General features: G+C 38.9%; 1 protein-coding gene across 1 annotated transcript; it reads left to right on the forward strand.

Annotated features, from left to right (window-relative positions):
* The first annotated feature begins 1,099 nt into the window (after positions 1-1,099).
* On the forward strand, positions 1,100-20,551 carry LOC111339356 (uncharacterized). The gene is made up of 27 exons (XM_022946003.2): positions 1,100-1,730; positions 4,256-4,487; positions 4,957-5,270; positions 5,630-5,676; positions 6,343-6,445; positions 7,083-7,211; positions 7,639-7,815; positions 8,490-8,577; positions 8,662-8,762; positions 8,898-8,964; positions 9,606-9,714; positions 10,256-10,334; positions 10,591-10,769; positions 11,242-11,323; positions 12,418-12,671; positions 13,137-13,365; positions 13,830-13,886; positions 13,966-14,061; positions 14,680-14,750; positions 15,411-15,570; positions 16,309-16,479; positions 17,179-17,360; positions 17,644-17,827; positions 18,327-18,465; positions 18,952-19,102; positions 19,542-19,614; positions 19,850-20,551. Exons 1-27 carry the CDS (start codon positions 1,407-1,409, stop codon positions 20,306-20,308), a joined length of 4,257 nt encoding a protein of 1,418 aa, XP_022801738.2. The 5' UTR covers positions 1,100-1,406; the 3' UTR covers positions 20,309-20,551.
* Positions 20,552-21,054: the final 503 nt, after the last annotated feature.

Genomic DNA, 21,054 nt, shown 5'->3' on the forward strand with positions numbered 1-21,054 from the left:
AGGTTTTATTTGAGTTTAGCACGCCGGTGCAGTCAAACCTCAAACAAAGATTTACTTTTTGCGCCTGTCCAGTGGTGTTTTTCCCGTGATAAGGCTTGTGTTTAGTTGAGATCATCTCTATTCTGAGACAGCTTCAGCGCCGAGTTGTACCATTCGATTGACCAACCACTGATAGTTTTGCTGTTAATTATTCTTGGTACGCCAATTCGTGATGCTTGGTACAAAACCATATTTCATTTGTAAATAATTACATAAAACTATATAGCCGCATACCAAGCAGCACGGAGTGGCGTACAAAGCCTCACGTAACAATAGCTTTTTACTTTTAGTTTCCTTAGGATAACAAATTGCTTAAGTTCTGTGTGGATAAATCGAATAAATGTGGCAAGGATTGTATGGATGATTCAGCAGTAGCGAAATATATTTTTCTGAAACTGTGTGGTTTGAGTTCCAAAGATAAAATTTGTTTTGTTTGAGGAGCATCTTTTATCTACTTTTTAGATTTAGAAGCTACTTTCTATGTTTATAGACTGAAATTAGGCGCTGGTTAATTTGAGTCCTTTTCTCAATCTACTCCCTCGAAATATTGAATTATGCTATGCCTCATGCTAATTAATTTTGTTTCATATAAACTGTATATAATGTGGCTAAAACTGCATTATTCAGTGAGAAAGAAATTAGTGACTGTCAAAGAGATCGATTGGCGTTGTCACGCCTGACTTTCACTTCTATTGCGTGACAAAGCCAAACAACGGCTGCAAACTCGGAGGTTTATGAGGAACGGAAGCACCATACGTATTCATTCTTCCGAGGGTCACAAAGAGCTAAATATATTTGCAGCGTTACGGTTGAAAGGACCTCCAAGTAGGCATTGTACTAGGATATTTTTCTTCTATTCTGAGACAATATAAACTATTTGAATCACGAATTATTTCCCATGGGGTGTAGGAAGCGACTCGGAAGCCAAAAATTGTTCAATTTTATTCGCAATGAGCTCCTGTTCAGTCGAGTAGAAATTGAAAGTGAATAATTGAAACCTAATGTCGACGTGTACGTCACAGATGCCGAGAATAACTTTCTCTGATTACTAACAGTCAACAGTTTCACATTTACGCAAGGCTGACGTAACGCAATTTCAGTGTGGAGGTTTTGATATGGTGCAGGGTTACCTAGTATTGTGACAATGACATGTAAAAATGGACCAGAAATGAAGCAGACACTTGGCTGAATTGTTTAGACGCAGCAACAAGTCGGTGACTCTCTTGCAATACAGAGATTGATTGAGGTAAAGAATCCAGTTTAGCGCCAAAAAAAGTTCGTGACCCCTCAGTCGCTTGTTGTTTTAACAGTGGATTAGCAGCCTAGTTCATCGTGGTTTTACAACACTTCTCAAGACGTGATTCAGGATGAAGGCATCGTACGGAGGCTTTCGCTTCCACTCTATGATAGTATATTTACTCTTCAACTACGTTTGGTCATCTCCGACTCCGACGCTGTTCACAAACGACGACCTGTACGAAGTTCTTAGCGAAGGAAAAGCGGAAGAACATCGTGTCAATAACAAAGGTGTCCAATGGAAGATTCAAGTGAACTTGCACAGACTAGAAGTTCTATCGAATGACGGGGCTTCGGGGATACCTTTAAAGAGCTGTGTTGAAGAAAAATTGACGAGACAGATTAAGTATGGAGATCAAGAAGAGAAAATTTCAAAGTTTAAAGAAATACACAAGGTAATGTTTTGTCAGTCTGTGACTTCCTTAGCAACTTCAATTCGCCATATGTTGAAGTCATTTGTCTTCTTTATATTGCCTTTCCCCCGCTTCCTTGTTCTTACTTTCTTTGACAACCTACATAATTCTGGCTTATTCCTACTGTGGGTGCCATCAAAATAAGAAATTTACACAGTAAGGTCTTGTAACAGTTTGCACTCACTTAACCTGGAGAACTCGGAATGTTATTGCTTGTGACATAACTAACGAGGATGGTTTTATCATAAGGTAACACTTGTTCTTGTCATAAACAATCTGACCTTGTAGAAAGAAGATGACATAATAATATGTAATAATAATAATAATAATATGTAATAATAATAATATGTATAAGACTGAGAAGCATCCGTCAGTTACAAACGGAAACATGTTTCTTGGGATTATGCAGGTGCTCTCTGATAATTAAACGTCTTCCGACAACACTCAGTCATGTATTTTCTCTCGTCGGAGATACAATACAATGTACAATACAATGTTCTCTATTTCAAGAGGGTAAATACGTGATTAACCCAGGAAAGAGTTTTCTAAACACATGGCCCTCAATATAAGACAATATAAGTTTGGAATTGGTGAATCCGTCAATTTACAAATGCTTTAGTCGATTTTTGTATTGAATCCCGTGTCCAGTAGAATCTTTTATAGATGTTTTAGTTGACATTTCTAAGTTCTCTTGCTCAAACAGTGTACAATCGTCTAGCAATGAATAATAAAACAAGAAATTGCTCAACGACATGTTGGCCTTTAAGGTGTTTGGCGTCTTTTTAGCGAGTTATCGATAATGAAAGTCAGGAATGGACATGCTTAATATATTTTTTTCTTTTCAATTTTTGATCAACTTCCGCAATGCCTGCACTTCAACTGGATTAAAAAGTAAATCAAGTTTCGAAACCGTTAGGGTAATTGAAAACAAACTTTTAGTATTAAACTCAGCTCCTATCACTTTATTTAAAAGCAGACCGATTTCAACATAAGTTAAAAGTTGTAACTACGTAGAGATAAAGATAAATAAAATAATAAAGAATATAACAATATCTTGATTAACAGCGAGGTTAGGTTAGGGTTATTCAATTATATACCTGAAATAACTATTTGGTTATTGAAGTTGCCGACCGTTTGCTCTTCTAGTGATTAATTATGCAACTTATGCAACTGTGTATGTTATGTCACGAAAGGAACACTTTGTCTCTAAGCATTTCCGCCCTAACAGAGGATCAAGTTGAGAGTGGACATATAGGGGAGGATGTGACGAGGCAGAAGGATAACGTATCGACGTGTAGATAGCGCTGTTAGTATATCTGTTACGGCGTGGTTACAGGGGAACTTGCTGTTGAACGTTTTAAGCTTACGGAAGAAACCGGGGACTCAAGACGTGTCCTTTTAGTCTTCTTAAATGTTTGTTTCCTGATACAATTCTACCTATAGCTCTCTTATTTTCTACCACTCTGGCACTGTCTTTTTTCTACTGGCTCTTTCTTGCTCGTTTTCTCCCTGATTCTCTGACTTTAATCGACTCTAATTGACTGAAACCATGCTTTTGTATTAACAATCGGTAGGCATGAGTGGGCATGCGGGAAATTGACCTTGAAAGATTATACATTTCCTGTCAGACTATTAACCCAAACACTTTCAGACGAATTTTTAATCAACACTTGATCGAGCAGTCAATCTTTGATGGCGTAAGCCAAAACAAGAACATAAGGGTGCATGGTCAAATGGAAGGTCAGTGGACAAACTAAGGAAGTCCACTGTCGGAATTTAATGAACGCCAGCGGATAGAGATTTATCCAGTGTATAGGGGAATCCTTTTTTACAATATTTGCATCATTAGCATAAGCAATTCAGTTTCTGATGGAGCTAAAAATAAATCAGTTCTGAATATCGAAAGGTCAAAGTACGATTAACTCGGCCAATGAATACGAGCCTAATGCATTGAATACTTTTTGTGCAACACGGGTTTAAAAACTCAAAATTTTACAGAGAATGTATGAGCTCATTAGCGCTTTTGCCACCCAGAAATTTTGCAGTTTTTGATGGACTATTTCTCCTTGAATATTACACCCAAAGAGCTAAAAACTTCACCATGTACTAACGTTTTCTAGCTCTTTAGCTGCCTGAAGTCAATTTGTATCTAACATGCTTCCTTCTTTACGCAAAGCCGTAAGCAAATGAGCAAAAATGTAAACAGTGACGTCAGCATGAATCCGCCTTATCCATCCTTCGAACAACCGGGACCCGATTAAAAACACAACGAATTAAATCCTAATGAATCACTTGTGTAAAAAATTCAATTCTGTGACTTACGCTGACTAAGATTTACTCCAGTGCATTGATCTTCCCGACTCAACTACGTAGGAAAAACATCACGCAGTTCGATAACTGGTCAGTAAATAATTAAATAATATGTCCTAGCGAGGTGCAAAATTTCTTTTTGACAATCTTAATTTAGAATCAGTTTTTCATATCTATTTTATTTTTGGTCCACTCAGAAAGCGGGATTTCGCCACGTTCATCGCTCTAGTATGGCTGTCAGGCCCCATTGTGTGTTCGACGTGATTGTGCCGTTTGAGAACTCTTCTCAGTACGCCCGGATACCAGGGGAATTTTGTACTCCTGAGCACGTGACTGGCGGAGCAGCCGTTGGGGATTACAATGGAGACGGGCTGGAAGACATTTATTTCTCTGCTTTCGAGGGAAGGAGTGTCTTGTACAAAAACAACGGTAAGTCATAGAGACCTCATTTGCTTACAAAATAACCCTACGTGTAAGACAAACTCGCATTGTTACCCGGTGAGCTCATCTTGATTTCTGTAGCATGAAGCGACCAGCAGTTTTTTCTTTCTTTTGGCTGAGATGCTTCTTCATTTTGTTTCCTCGGGTTATTACAAACTATCATTTCATATTATCGTCAAAAATACTTCATCTCGCCATGAACGCCGCAATGGAACAGCTTTGAGCACGAGGTACAATTTTCTTGAAGCTTAATTCTGAGTTTAAGACAAATCCTATATGTAGGATGTCAACTATCCACTGGTAGGATTCATTAACTGTGTTGAACACGAATCGCCATGCCAGATTTACGCAATTTTGTCAACTACCCGATGCTCGTGGATTGAACTCCTGAGTAGCTAAATCGCTTTAGGGTTCTTACAGCTTACAGTGTACGCGAATGTCAACCTCTTCTCTCTAGGTGACGGAACTTTCACGGATGTTAGCAGAGAGACAAATATTGGACCTAGCTCTCGCGCCAATGGAGCCGTTTGGGCTGATTTTGACCAAGATGGAGACCTGGACCTTTATGTGACAACAGTGGGTGACACAAGGCATTACCTGTACATTAATTACGACAACTGGTTCATAGAGGAAGCCATTAAGAGGAACTGTTCAATGCAAACGAGCGAAAAGAGAAAACTCTCTGGAATGACGCCAAATGTCGGAGATTTTGATAACGACGGATTTGCAGATATTTACGTAACCGAATGGCTTCCACACACTTTGGGAAAGGTATAGTGTAATTAGTTGTTCACTATGAGCTGATTATGCAGAATCAAGACCTGTTGACTTTTTTATCAAAATCTGTAACAACAAATACCATTTGTGATCGGTTGATTGAGTACAAGAATCCCTTGGACCGATCGAAAACGATATATGGAATCAGTCATATTTGTCCTCTCGATTAAACTGTTAGTAAGGCAACTAGAAAAACAGAAGGAGCTTGAAATCTCTCGATCGCGCGCCTCCACCAGTTTGGCGTCGTGACAACTGCGCAACAGGTGTTGAGAGCAAAGCGTAGTTATGACATGGGGCGAAAACTGTAGCTTTTAATTAAGTGATGCAGGTTTTTTGTTTCAATTGCATTGCAGCCTTCAACTTCCAGGCTTTTAAGGAACAAAGGCTATCTCGCTGGTGGGTAAGTGAAAAAAAAAATCTCTATCCTATTTTCGTGTGCCATTATACGCTTCTGGAAAGTGTGATCGTTCCAGTCGTATTTCTATTGTGATGAAGTAACCCCCGAAAATCGTTTTCGGGTACGAAAGTAGTAATTTTTCAAAGATCACCTATTCGAATTGTTATTCCAGTGACACCTGAACGAGGGTTGCTGATGTTAAGCCAGCAAAGTGTAAGCCATGTAGATATTCTTTTCCTATCTGAGTCGTACGGGACTGGAATAGTATACCAGGATCTATTGTTGAGGCTGTGAGCCTGAGCCGTTTTAAGGGTGCGCTGAAGCGCTTTTTAAATATCCAGTAGCTGTTTGTTTTGTTTACCATTGTTACTCAGTTACCCAATTTATCTCTTGTAAATCATTCTTGAAAGTTTTATACTGTACATAGCTTATGGCTGTTTTCATCTTTTATTTAGGGAAACATCATGGTTCTCGAATGTTTTATATTGTTCATAGCTTATGTTTGGTTTTATCTTTCATCTAAGGAAACATCATAGGCTCAACCTGCAGTTTTCCTTTTCAAGATTTTTTTTTGTATCTTCATCATGAATATATACGTTACATTATGTTGCACGTTTATGTAGCCGCAGGTAATCACTTTCATTTTCTCTCATTTGGTTGTTTTTTCAGGTACTTTGAAGATGTAACTATTAATAGTGGGGTTGATATGGACAATTTTTACCATGGCTCCTCTCTCAATCGAGGCACCTATACCTTTGGGTCTTCATTCACAGTAAGCTTGAATAATATTATAATTTTCTTCCTCAGTTTTCTTTCTTTGGCAGAAAGGTCTCGCAGTGTACGTGACGCCGCCAAAAAAGTAGGGTTCAAATGGAGGGGGGGGGGGGGGGTTCTTAAAAGTATCGTAAGGAGATATTCAGTTACCCGCGCTTACGCAATAAAGACCCAATCAGTATGGATTCGTCTAAAGCTTGATACCCAATTTTGGACATTTCTGAAACAGAAAGAGGGCTCATTTTCACTTGCCCTTTAAGTCTGAAGAGAAATTAAAGTTTGTTCTTATATCCATTAATCGTCAACAAACTAAAGAGTAAAAATTGCAGTCACAATCCTTTAAAAAAAGGGAACAAAAGTGATTGTCTTAGGTACCTTAATAAACCAATACCATCAGATTGAATTTAAACAGATATCCCAAATGAAAAGATGACGGTTGAAAATACCAAATGACAGGATGGAGACCACATATGCCTTTGTAAAAAACAGCAAGTGAAGAAGTGGGACCAATGTCACTTCCGGTGGGAAGTAATGCTTCAAGTTGAAACCCCCAACTTACAAGTGCAGTACCCTAACGATTCTGATGCGAGGCCTCCTTAATCCTACAAATTAATTCAATTTGATTTTCATTGTAGGACTTTGACAATGACGGATGGCAAGAGCTCCTTGTTACCACTGATTATGGCGATAGTAAGATGTTTTGGAACACGCAAAAGGAGAGCTTTACTGAATGCACCCAGCCTTGTGGACTTGCGGCAAAACAGGTGAGTCTCGTACAGTATGTAAAGAAATTATTTATGGCTTTGTTGAATTCCTTGTATAGGAAGGCTCAGTTTACAGACCTTTAAAAATTTTTCAGGTAGATAACGTGTTGAGACATATTCATCTTTATTTACCTCTTAGTCTTAAGCGTGTGTTGATCTGTACTCCAAGATGGAACCTGAGCTTGTAAGAAAGGCAAACTTGAAGCTGTGAATATATGTTATATTCTGACTGAATATACTAATTCGTTTGAATTTATGTAATTTCGAGGCCAGAATAGGAGTTGCATCTCCCAAGGGTTACTTGTTTGGTTTTGGGTGTCATTTAAATATTGTCGTTTTATTCTGCAGCTTTAAAAGTATATCAATTTTACAATTGCATCCTAATGTTGGATAAAGTTCTTTGATAAACATTTATTTCCCATCTCAGGACGCCATGGGCCATGCAATCGGAGACTGGGACAACGATGGAAATCTTGATTGGTTTTCGAGTGCAATCTGGCACAACAGAACTGAGTGTTCCGTATCAGGCTGTAAGTTTGATAACAGTGGAAATGTGTTGTTTCGTAACTTGGGAGGCAGGCGGTTTGAAGATGCCACGAAACAGGTACTCGAATTTCGCTTATAATGCCATAGTTGTTGTCTGTTGTTGAGATTGTAAGACTTAAGATGCGGAAAAGTCCAGCTACAATTCTTGTCGTGGCAATCGTCTTTCCTTTTTTTTTTTTTTTTTTATCAATCCAAGACTGTGAACATAACGGCAGTTATCTGTCATTCAATCGTAAAGGAAAAAAAGTTACTAATTGTGCTGGAAAGGGAGGGGTATAGAGGAAAATGCTGACGTTTCTTGACTATTGACAATCAGATTATGGGATTGGGTTCTCTCTATCACACACAGAAATCGAATAATTTAATCTTTTTGGTGTATAGACTTTACCAGTCATTACAAAGTGAACAGTAAGACGCAGCTGCGATGTTCTTAATGAACAATGATACGAATCAGATACGATTCACTTTAGTCATCATCTACCACCGAATTCACAGCAGGGTAACCAATCAGATTACAGCATATGATAAGAAGCTAGTAAATTATGCCAGTGAAACGTTGACGATAAGTAGAATGCTTTCTATTACAGCTCTCTGTTTGATTACTGATTTGATTGCTTCCCTTACATGTTTACAAGTTGTACTTCTTGTTTCTTCCTGAAAAAAAAATTGTATTTACTCCCACCTGTATTTAAATAAGTAGTACTACATTTCTTTTTGTTCTCTCTCTGGCAGGCCGGTGTAACAAATGGCGGCTGGGGCTGGGGCGCGGCTTTCATTGACTTTGATAATAATGGATTTCTGGACATTGTCATGGCAAGCGGTAATTACGTTTGGTCTTAACTTGCAGGTTTTGAGAGGTTGTGTTGTGGAATCACTTCTCAAACATTAAACAATTTTATCTTAGGTATCGATTTTCCGACAACAACCACGGACGATCATTTTCGCGACAATACCATACATCTGTGGCAAAACCTCGGGGCTGGTTATAATGGAACAACTCGAGAGGTAAGCGAAACATTATGTCGTGATGACCTAAAATTCTACTTTAAGTCTGTGGGTAAAGTTATTTCATAGTCCTAGTAAGTTTATTCTCACTTTTTTGTGAAAACTTGTATTAGTTCATCCTCTTTCCTTTGACAGGTTTCTGCTTTGTATGGTCTGAATGGCACTGCTCAAGGGCGCGGTCTTTTAAAATGGGACTATGATGGTGAGACAACTCCTTTCTAAGCCTTTTATTTCTAGGAGTGACTAACGAAAATATGAAGAAATTTTGAAGATGAAAGATTAGAGGAACAAAGAAAAACAGCAACAAGCCAGCCCAGACTAATTTAACTGCAACTTATCCAAGCTAAAATTACCAATTAAATGTTAGGTGGTCAGGGGAAAAACTTACATTGAAAGCTTGGTAGTGGTGGGCGAACTTTACTTAATGCTGAAAAATAGCATTTTGGAAATCAATTTCTTTGCGGTAAAGGATAGCTTGAAATGTTCTAGGCTAGCATAAAACAAACAAGAGTATATAGGCACAGTGTGTTGCACTGAAGCAAAGTATTCTCTTGTTCAGCACTGGTAAATCGATAAAAAAAAACGATCTATAGCTTTATAAAATAAACTTAAGATGTCTCAATTTTCTATGAGTTTACCGGTACAATAAAAGATACGTTTTGACTACTCAGGGCGGTCGTAGTACTTCACTCATTTTGTAAATAAAGTTATTTGTCTGTTTTTCATTAATAGGTAGCATTTCCCTTTCATGTTGGGTGGACGGATCAGCTAATTAATGAGTGCAATGAATACTTATATTCGTACTGAACATGGTGCACGTATTATTTTTTTTCTGGTTTTAAGATGACGGTGACGAAGACATAGTAGTGTGTAATAACGTTGGAGAACCGTTTTTCTACCAAAATCAGCAAAAGGAATCAAACAATTGGATCAGAATACGTGCCGTACATCGGTAAGCTTTTTGTTTTCTTAGCGCTTCAGTGCTACGTAGAAGACAGGAAAGTGTTGATGATCTGCTCTTTATTATGCGCTTAACACCGGTTTCCGTAGCATGAAGCGACTAGGAGTATTTCTCCCCTCCCCTGATGGGATGCTAGTCCATCGCAGGGTTACCCCACTAACCCCAGGCATTATTTTCGCCAGTACCCATTTAAACACCTGGCTGAAGAGAGGCACCGTGAGAGTAAAGTGTCTTGCCTAAGAGCACAGCACAATGCTACCGGCCAGGGCTCGAACCCGGACCACTTGATCCGGAGTCGAGCGTACCAACCATTAGGCCACCGCACCTCTCATTATGTCCCATGGCGATCCCAAAGTTATTGAGTGAATTCAGATCTGTAATCTCTTTAGTGATGGTAACCGTAACTTGAAAACGTTGATAGTACAGTATATAAGCTGAGGAGTAAATGTTTGCATATAGTTTAAATTTTCCTCCCGTGGTTTCTTGGTGGAGGTTCAAGGTCAAATTCATATTTGTATCATTGTGATCTCAGCTGCCTTATGCATAGTGATAAGTTGTGTGACAGTCTTGGAGCCCGAGTAGAAGTTATCATGGAAAACGGCCACACTCAGGTAAACGTTCTATTCAGACATGTAGCTTGTTTGTTTTGTATGTCCCTTCCGTAGGATTACGAGCGTAGCTGCTTGTTTGACCTATTACACCCTAAAATTCAGTATTAATATTCATTGTGCTGTTCTTTCTACATTTCCTACGGAAGAATCATCGCCCGCGGTAATCGAGGCAATGATTGAAAAATTGAATCGTGTATCATGTAGCTATGGATGGGAACTGAAAAAAATGTCTTATCCACCCTTCATGCAATTTTAGACGCAAGAAATTGGTTCCAGTACACACTATTTGGGTCAGAGTTCACAGGCAGCCCACTTTGGACTGGGGCAGGACAGTGGTAACGTAACAGTTAAAGTCAAGTGGCCATTTTTAGCCATGGAGGTTACCTATGCCAATGTGACACCTAATACACGATTACGAGTCATGCAGCCAGAGAGGTAATTTCTCTACGAACGAAAATTTTGTTTTTCATGTCTTAAGGCACATAATCATTCGGAACCTGTTAACCAGACCCTTCACTGCCTTTTTTTCTGTAATGAAATACCTCGAACTCCTTCTTTTAAATATGATGGATACAGTGTACTGTAGGAGTTGAATAAACGAAAAAAAAACGAAAGGTCACTTCTGACAAATGATAAGAGCTCTAAGAAGTGCACTTGATGCACGGAACGTATCTTTTTCCTTGATACACGAACACGGCCAATACATGGGTATGTAGTCCTTTTTTATCAAATAGTGCTCTGTATTTTGTACCTCGCTTATTCTGCATGAATTTCGTATTACGATGGAGCCCTGGGCAGGTTCAACCATTCGATAGGCCGGGTTATGTCAGCCATTCCCTCAGCTGTGACCATGTCTCTTGTTGATGTTGTTCTGGTTGTTGTTTTTAACTTAAAATTTTGTTGACAGACGTGCTGACTCAGGGAAAGTGTTTCCATATTCCTCACTTGACAAGTGCTTCGCAATAAAAGTAATGGAGATTACAAAACAGGTAACTTTGGGGTATTACATGCGTACAAGAATCAGATCCGGCTTTCTTGGAAGCATTTCCCCTCTTGTGCACTTAGGTGAACTGAAGTTCCTTTCTTTTTCATGTTCAGCTATCTGATGTCGTGTTTAAATTTTGGGAAAGTGGCTTTGGACTTACTATGTATACTTTGCATTTAAGTAAAAATCAATAACAATGGATATTAACTAAAAAAAACCCCAAGGTTTTGGCTATACCTTTACCCCCAAAATGCTTTTTATTTTGAAATGTCGTTTATCCTTTCGGTGCGAAGAATATGAAAGAAGGAAGTTCAGAAGCAATTTAGTAGTAAACCACGTGTATATCTTCCTCTTAGTTTCTGAAAAGTTGACAACAGATTAGTATTAGGACAAAAAATACGATTACAATTATGATTTTGGTAAGATATCGTTACTTTTACCTATAAAGTAGAACTTTGTGTAAAGACTTGCCATGGGTTATGTAAAAAGGGTTTTTAAAGTCAAGAGTTTGTTGTTTCCAGATTCCTGAATTTTCAATTCTATTTAGCTCTATTGTCGATAGCTATAGAGTTCTTCCTTCTTCAGGGCACCAAGAACTGTTATTCCTCCATTTAACGTTTAGTCAGTGTTATAACATAACCAAAGTAAAGCGCGCGCTCTGATTGGTCAATTTAGCGTCCCCCATTTGCCCATGGGTGTACGCTGCTGACGTGAGCAAATGCAAAGACTATTTTTCCGCGCGCGCTTGTTTTTTTCTGGTCGCGTAAGATTTGTTAAATAAAAGGGAACTCTTTAGCTACAATGTATCAATGTTATGTTATAAAACAAATGGTAAACACCACAGCGTACACTATTGAGTTATGGATGCACTTGGGAGGTTTGCTAAGCACTCAAGAAGCTAGAGTCGCTCTCGGCTATCGCCTCGAGCGACTCTTACGCTTCTTTCGTGCTTAGCAACCTCCCGCGTGCACCCATAACTCAATAGTGTACGCTGTGGTGTTTACCATTTGTTAATTATTGCAGTGAGTCGAATTGCCTCAGTCTGTGAATCCTACCTACGGATGCAATTAAAATGTCCAAATACACTTTTCATTTCAGCCTCCTCATGCGACCGTTACCATCAATCCCAATGGAAGAACAGTCAATTTCCAAGTAAAACCAGGAACACCTCTGGCAGAGATATCCACCGAGGTCTTCACTTACAAAGCAGGTGTGGTGCCTACCACTGGTAAACAACAGCTTTTGGACAATGCCACGTGTTTCGTGGTATTTTCCTTTGAAAGAAACTACACTGAAAGTGAGTGTGATGGTGGTAGAAAAATAGGACCCAAGCCGACCGTAACAGAAGAAAGGTAAATCGAAGTTAATTCTTGAAAATTGTGTCGCGAACTTTTAACTGTTGGTCTCTCTTCTGTGAATTGTTCAAAGTTTTTCATCGAAGGCAGCTTAAAGTGAGCAGTCATAAAATCCTTTTTCACCAATTCACCGCATCGATCACGATCACGGTTTTTTTCTTACTTTTACAATGGAAGTGTGGCTACTTTCAAATCTGCTACATGTATGTCAAGAGTTTGTCAAAGCAATAAACTCTTCGATCTTTTGTTTTTCGAAGAATATGCATGCCTCAATCTTCTAGCTCGACCGCTTGTATGTATGTTATTTCATATCTTCGAGTTCATGATCACAAAGAAACTGCCAGGAATTTCCCTTCACAGGAACGCTTCAATATGATGTGATGTTAACATGTCAAAGTCGAGAATTAACAAATCACATATTTTGTATTTCATAAGCTTATGAAACATTTCTCTCGTTTACAGGCGCCTTGATGGTACTTCTTACAATAAATTCCACGTTTGGTGGGGTGCCGCGATGGAGGACGTGACACGCGAGGTACCTGCCATATATCCTGATGGCGTCGCAATGCCTGCTGGGACATGCACTCCAAAGGAGAAGAAAGCAGGCAAATGTAAATTCACGGATGAAGTCAATGGATTTGGTAGTCATAGGCCCCCACCGAGAACAATCAGCAATGCTCTCTTTAAACAGGTGATATATATATAGGTTTAGAATTGGTCCGCGTGTTCGTGCTCTTAGGATGTGATGGCCTCAGTTAGAGATGGGTAACTTACTATCTATGAAGATGAATTGGGACTTCATCAGTTCTCCAAGGCTGTCAATCAGAGATTTTGCTTTTGCATGGTGCGATGGTTCTAATTAATCACACGAGAAGTTGTTTATCAAATGTCGTTTGGCGGGAAAGAAATTCCACGCCCCATTGCATCCTGTAACTATTTGAAGAGCAACCCCTTGAGAAAAAAAATTGCGTCAAATTCAGGCAGTCCTAGCTCGTAATCTGATTTATAGGTCTGCAAATTTTATATGCTTAGATCTCGCTGAAACAAATTTTTTTTCATGCTTTTGTCTTAAACATAAGTGAAATGAAAAGGGCCCATTTTATGCAACTATGACAATTGACACAAGTTTTGTTTATTTATGCTGATTGTTTGCAGATTGAATCTAAGATTAGCGCTAGACGTCTCAGTGATCTACACTCTCACTTCGGTCAGGTAACAAATCCATCCATTCATCCAATAGAAGTTTAGTAAATTAATAACCAGGTCTAACGACGCAAAATTATTTTTGTAGTTCTTGGTGCACGACACGGATTTCTCCAGCCCACTACCCCGCTACGAGTTCCAGGGAGTTTTGAGTGATGTTTGGCTTCCTATAAAAGTGCCAAAGGTGGGTCGTCATTGCCAATTAATGAATAAAAATGACCTACACTGTTATGCAGACTCTTTTTTTTTTAACAGAATAGACTATGAGATTATTGGATTTTGTTCACTCTCTAGGGCTTGTCAAATTCTTTTTTATTCTAGCTTTGTCTTCTCATAAAACTCAAAACTTTGGTCGAATTTGGCTTGCTCACCACTTCAATATAGTTTAATCAACAAAAAAAGCCTTTAATTATAGTGGCCGCATAAATCGGAACCTATTGATATAATTGTACTGAACGTAACTTTAAAACGGTATACTTTCAGACAGTGTACCATTTGAGTAACTTGAGAGAGCACATGTTCCTTACGTCTCTCTATTTGGGATCCCACGGACCATCATATTTGCCATGCCATGCAAATTAGGCCTGAAGAGACCAAAACAGTTGTCCTTCCCTTCCAGGGTTCCTAAAGTTGTGGTCCTTTTTTGTTTTAAACAATTATTCTTTGTTTGTCTGAAAAGTTTTACCGCCACTACCATCTCCACTGTCGCCTTGGTACGCATTCTGTGACTTAAAAATTCCATTTTTATCATTTAGAGATCGCTTTTTGTATGCTGACACTTTGAGATCTTACTTTCACCCAGGGGGATGTGCACTTTGACCCTTCCAACAAAGGCGATATCTATCTTCCGTTTGTACGTTCGACTTATAACAGGTACGATATTTTTTTTTCAAATGAACAATACATATGTTGCCGTTTTTTCTTTTTCTTAGTATTTGAACAGCGGAGTATTCTCACTGAGTTTAATTGCCTTGATTTCATAATGCACTTAATTTCTGGCAAGCGCCGCCTTGATTAATTTGTGTTTTGATAACTTAAAACACTTGTTACAAAAACGCCTATTTCTACCAGAGTGCGTTTAATGGCCAGGAGTAGTAGAATAGTGCTATTGTTTGTAATGTAATATTCCTGTAAAAGCATCTTTTATTTAAACCAATGATCCCTTGTTCAATTTTTTTGGGGTTAGTCCCTGGTTATCACTCTATTTACCTGGAAAGGATCCATTTCTGGAAACAAGAGATAAGCGCCCGGTCCTAGAAAATGCCTCGTCCAAAAGAGGCGTCCTTCCCTGAACCCATAAGTTCCCCTGAGGCCATCAGCACCCCTGATGTCACATAGAATCATTGCGATACGTGATTCCACCCTTGATCGGACAATAAGAACTAGAGATGCTCCCATGTTTCGTGCTCGTGTTTATCACAATAGGAAAGTAAATCTGGACAATAATCTGTCCCATTTCAATCCAAACTGTCTACGTTTCTCAAATAATCAATCATAAAATTTTGCTATTATCATGATTGCCATTAATTTCAGGTGCACTGGGCGTAGCTCGGACACCCCGAGACAGCAAGTTAACAAACTAACATCATACATCGACGGTTCAGTCGTTTACGGTTCATCAGAAACAAGAAACAGAGCCTTACGAGAATTCAAGGATGGCAAGTTGAAGCTTGGTTCTGATGGAATCATACCGGTGAGTAATAGGTCTGTGTTATCAATGTGATCGTCTTTTTCAATTACGCACCCTAATTTTTTTTTTGCATTAACTTTTGTGTTTCCGCCGTCAGTCGATGGAAACGTGAACTCAAGTACAAATACGAGAGCAAGAGAACGGTAAACCCACGCGTTTATTGCGTCGGTGTTTGCCTCACAACAGTTCATATTCGTTTTCCCTGGAATTTGCTTCGCATTAATTTTATTTTTGCGTCGCATGCGTCTTACAAGTACTCTCATAAGTCCTTATGATGTCTCTTAAATTTGCGCTGAATAGCAATACATACTCAGATAATAGATGGAGGTCCCGTCTCCTGCAGGGTTAGGGGTAGGAGACGTTCATTTCCCACGCACGAGATTACTGTGTGATGGATGTCCTACCTTGGGGTGGGATGGGTTGGTTGGGGTTGGTTTAGGTGGGTGAACCTAGTAGGGGACTACGTGTCCTATTTTTCTCTCGCCTGTACACTGTACGAATCTATAAATACAATACAAATACAATGCAGACTAGCGTCAAGAGCTGACAAACTCATCATCTAAAGTGTTCTGTCAATTAGATTAGCGTTCTAAAGGGAGATGTATGGCAGCCAGAGTGGAGTATTAAAATAACTATAAGAAGTCAACTGGGAAAAAGTATATTTCCCGTCAAAGTAACTAATAGAACAAGAAATTAAACTACGTGTCAAATATAAGTCTTACATTTTATATCTCTGAGCAGAGAAACACGATGGCTTTGGAAAATGACAATCCTCTGGGCCGTGATCCAAACAAGATGTTGGCTGCTGGGGACTCACGAGCTAATGTCCAGCCAATGTTAATCGCGTTCCACACTCTCTTTGTTCGGGAGCATAACCGGCTCTGCGATGAGTACAAGAAAATACATCCCCAGGTAACTCTTATCTGTAGTACTTTTATCCTTTTTTCTCCTTGGTTCGAAACATCAAAGAATCATAAATCAATGCAAATCAGTAAATTTACATGACTTTCATCGGGAAGTGTCATCATATGTAACGTACTTTTAAGCACAACATTTAATGAAAGTGTACATGGCCACGTGATATTCTGATCAACCACTAACAATCGAATTTGTGGTTGTGAGCTATGGGTCATCCCAGAGTAATCACAAAGCATCGGCTTTGTGATTACTTAAAAACGATGAGAAATTGGTGACACAATGATCCTTTTTTTGATGAAAGCAAATGGTAACATTCAGATCTAAGAGGAACTCTTTAAATCTAACCCTCATTCTTGTAAGCCAAAAACAAAATGTTGAAAGAACCTTATAAGTTCCAGCTCACACTGCTTTCCATTTGTCACAATTGCATCACCAGTTAGACCTCTCTATTCATCAGGACAACTTAAAGGTAAACTGGTCAGTTGGAATGGTCAGTTGCTATATTAGACTCTCTTATCTAATAGAATAGTTCACGAATATGTGAAGAACCGTCGAAAAAGAGTCCTCAATCCGAAATTTGACTTCTTAATCAATACAAAACAATGGCAAGTGACCAAAGCCCCTTCTTATAAATCACTGAAACTAATTCACTATGTCGCTCAATATCATGGCTGACAAGGCTTTAATTCCCAGGCCACAGATGAGCAGTTGTTCCAAGCTGCACGTCGTATGGTAGCAGCTGAACTTCAGGCCATTACTTTCCGTGAGTATCTGCCGGCGCTATTGGGTGGGACTAAGCATATACCACCTTACCAGGGGTACAACAACGGTGTAAACGTGGGAATGAGCAACATCATGGCGACAGCAGCTTACAGGTAATGTACAAGTTACATTTAGGGAGCTGAGTATCTACCATCGCCATCAGGGAGGGGAGAGGACTTAGCACATACCGCCTTACTAGGGGTACAACAACAGTGTAAACGCAGGAATGAGCAAACTCATTTAGGGACCTATATAATTTTCCATAATTTAAAAGTTATTCCGCTTTTCTGGTATTTTCTTACCATTTACACGAATTACACTTTTGGAAATTTATAGCGGAACAGTGCATGCATGGTGAAGGCAAGTTTATCATGCCCTGCCTTTCTTTCATGCTAGATTTGGTCATAGCCAAGTTAACACTCACCTGTGGAGGTTTGAAGAGGATGGTTCGATGTCCTCTAACGGCCATCTCCCTTTAAGAGACGCCTACTTTGCTCCTGAGAGAGTATCAAGGGAGGGTGGGATTGACCCACTTTTCAGGGGAGCGCTCAGACAGGCCGCGCAGGAGATCGATTTAGAGGTTTGAAATTTTCCTTTTAATTTTGATGTCCATCATTCATGTAACTTTTCTCACCATTCATGTAGCTTTTCTTACTCTTTGTTATCCGTAGCTATTTAACTAATAGTTATATACATTCTTTATCGAGTGAAATTGTCTCTTTTATAGAAAAAATTTGTGCTTTTTCGCATTTCACGAAAAAACGCCGAGTTGGTTGTATTTTCTACTAGGTCAATCCACCTTTTATAACTTCGCTCCGACGAAGGGCTAACGCTCGAAACGTCAGCTTTTGTAATCATTACGGTGGCCAATTTACCATTTCAACTTTGTTGATATATCCAAATTATTTTATAACTTTAGTTATGAACGGGCAGATTGATCAAATAATAAGGTATCCATCATCAGGATCAGTTCTTCTAAGTCAGTCCCGATGCATCATTGTTATGCGGCTGTGTTATGATACACACAATTCCATCGCAACGAAAGGTTTGTGACTTGTTTCCTGTACTTTTGACCACAGATGGTGGATGACATGCGAAACGTTTTATTTCCATCCGGTAATAAGGCTGGTTTGGATTTGGCGGCCATGAACATCCAGCGTGGAAGAGATCATGGTTTACCAGACTATGCATCTGTCAGAAGGGCTCTTGGTTTGAAAGGTAGTATTCAAGAATTCATTTACATCTAATTTAAAAAATTTTTGCATTTAGAGAGGATGAAGCAGTTCCAAAGAATGAGCAACTAGTTCGACGGTGGCTCCAACAAAAGCGAGGTGTTCACGAAGAAACCGTCTACGCTTTCAAGAGGGCCGCGGTATTCAGATCCGCCGATCCGCGCCAGTCGTCGGCCTGATTAGTCGATTTGACGCTATATTCCTTGAAACCTCAATATTCGTTACTTGAAAACTCTCTGTGCTCTAAATTAACTGTATATGGTCGTTTATTTGTACGCTTAATTTAACTTGACGTTTTCTCTCTTTGCTGGTGTTGCATTAAATTTTAGTATGACAAACCATTCCTTAATTGCTACGACGTTAGGCCCGAGAACTGAATATATTATGCGACAAAACACCAACAACGTACCGACCGAGAGAGTGTGAGTGAAATAATGTTAGCGTTCATTAAATGACAATTATTATTCAACAGAGATTCAAAACTTCCACGAAATAACAAACAACACCAGGATTGCCCAAAAGATGGAAGATGTCTACCAAGATTTGAATACTCTTGACTTATGGGTCGGGGGCTTAGCTGAAGACCACGAAGATGGTAGTGAACTGGGACAGACATTTAGAACGTATGAAGCACCCATTTTTATTCTTTTAGCAGTTTGTTATTCATGGGGAAAACAGTAGATAGATAAGAGATAAAGTTAACTAACTAACTTCCATTTTCCAGCGTAATACGTTTATGATAATGTGCGCGTGGAGAGACAGGCCTCGCGATAACCCTCGCTAACAGCTTTTTAGGCCTCTTTGAAATACCTCGAAGCCTAAACTTGTGATTCAGTCTAAAGCATCTCAATTATAAAATAACTCTCTTTGTTGGATGCAGATAAAGTTTTGCGTTCCAGTAAAACGTCAGATTTTCCCTCCTTAGTATCCAAAAGGGCTTTCTGTCTAAAATTGGAAAAAACATCATGGAGTTATTGAATCTACTGTCTTAGATTTAGGTTTAGCGTCATTTTGTAATATTTAAGTAAGAATCTTTTGATAGAATCCATTTCAAAATTTCAGAATTGTGATGCGTAACTTTTTGAGGATCAGAGATGGAGATAGATTCTGGTATGAAAACTATCTGTCCGAGGAGGTAATTAAACGGCTTTTAATTCAGTCTTATCACAATAATCTCGGGAAATGGGAAATCATTTTGAATTAATTAAGTGTGACCTTCTGCTTACTGTCTTATCTGCTCCGAACTCTTTTGTCAGCTGTCTGTTGTTTATTTCTGTTTTGAGCCTTTCCCTATTTCCAACCCAACTTCCTTTGTTTGAAAACGGTAAAGAGAGTCTGAGGTATTAACAGTTTGAAATTCTTATCGACAGGAGATCGACAAAATCCACTCTCTGACGCTCAGCGAGATCATCCGCCTGAACACTGGATTGAAGAGTGCTCCAGATAATATTTTCTTTTCCACGGAGTATTGTTCAACGGTCAGAAATTTTCAGTGCGTTCCGTATAACGAGACTGAAAACGGAGACTGCACAGATATTCAGAAAACGCTGTGGACTCTAAGACAAGAGTTGAAAAGACAAAAGGAGAATTGCAGTATTGACAGTAACGTTTCAAATACAGCGATAGAACACGAGCCCCAAAGGTCTGCCTTAATTTACATTTTGATCAGCCTCTTGATAGTCGCGCTGTTTTTTCTTGTTCTCTTTCTTCGTGCGTACGTCCGACTTCGGCGGAATATGAAAGATGAAGCAGAGAAAAATGTCGGACATGAACTGAATTCTCGAACAGAGAAAAATGTTAAGTTTTTTCAAAACAACCTTGCGTTTTAGCGGGCCTTTGTAGATGATGTATTCTTCCTTAGGAAAGTGCTGGAATAGCTTTTTTAGGACTGGTTGTTTTCAAAGAAACAAAAAGGAGGCTCGGATGCATTTTCAGACTAAAATGTATTGATTCCCAGTTTGATTGATTTTCGTAAAGAATTTGAGATCATATGAACTGAAATAGTTTTAATATAATTGTTTATGATAATTTGTAAAGTCTTTCTAGAGGAAGTAAACAATGACTCAACTAAACTCAGTATGGTTAAGAATTGGTCTTTTCAGTCAGACGAAATAAACGGTGTGAGGGGTCGTATGACGCTAAACTATCCTAATTGAGTTACTAGGTAGTGAGTGCCACTTTTCGAGGATTTGATGGTGAAACGGTTTCCATATGACTCCCTCTTTGGTTTTTAGTTTAAGGTGCTTTGATCTTTATTAGGACTTACCGCATGAAATTGCGCTCTTGCTAAAGGTTAAACTAGGGTAATCAACGTTTGAATATTATTTCTATTTCCAGTGACAAAAGGTTAGAAAAATCCTTGCAATCTTTAAATATGATCAAAATAGAATTTTTAGACTCAAAACAATACCACAAGAGTAATTCAACGACAAACCCGACAATAGCGAAACCAAATTATCAAAAAAAAAATAAGTGAAATTTTGAGGAAATCATTTCAAGATACGAAAGAAGTGGTTTTTTTGTTTCTTGTTTGTTTGTTTGTTTTTTTTTTGTGAGTGACAGTCCAAAAGTTTAA

The sequence above is a fragment of the Stylophora pistillata genome, chromosome 6 (genome assembly GCF_964205215.1).
Source record: "Stylophora pistillata chromosome 6, jaStyPist1.2, whole genome shotgun sequence".
NCBI lineage: Eukaryota > Metazoa > Cnidaria > Anthozoa > Scleractinia > Pocilloporidae > Stylophora > Stylophora pistillata.

Excerpts from the sequence above, each read along its gene's own strand:
- LOC111339356 (XM_022946003.2), top strand. The coding sequence starts at position 1,407 with ATGAAGGCATCGTACGGAGGCTTTCGCTTCCACTCTATGATAGTATAT. Across the intron at positions 14,062-14,679 it reads TTCCTATAAAAGTGCCAAAG|GGGGATGTGCACTTTGACCC; the intron begins GTGGGTCGTCAT and ends ACTTTCACCCAG. Across the intron at positions 15,571-16,308 it reads GTTCTGATGGAATCATACCG|AGAAACACGATGGCTTTGGA; the intron begins GTGAGTAATAGG and ends ATCTCTGAGCAG.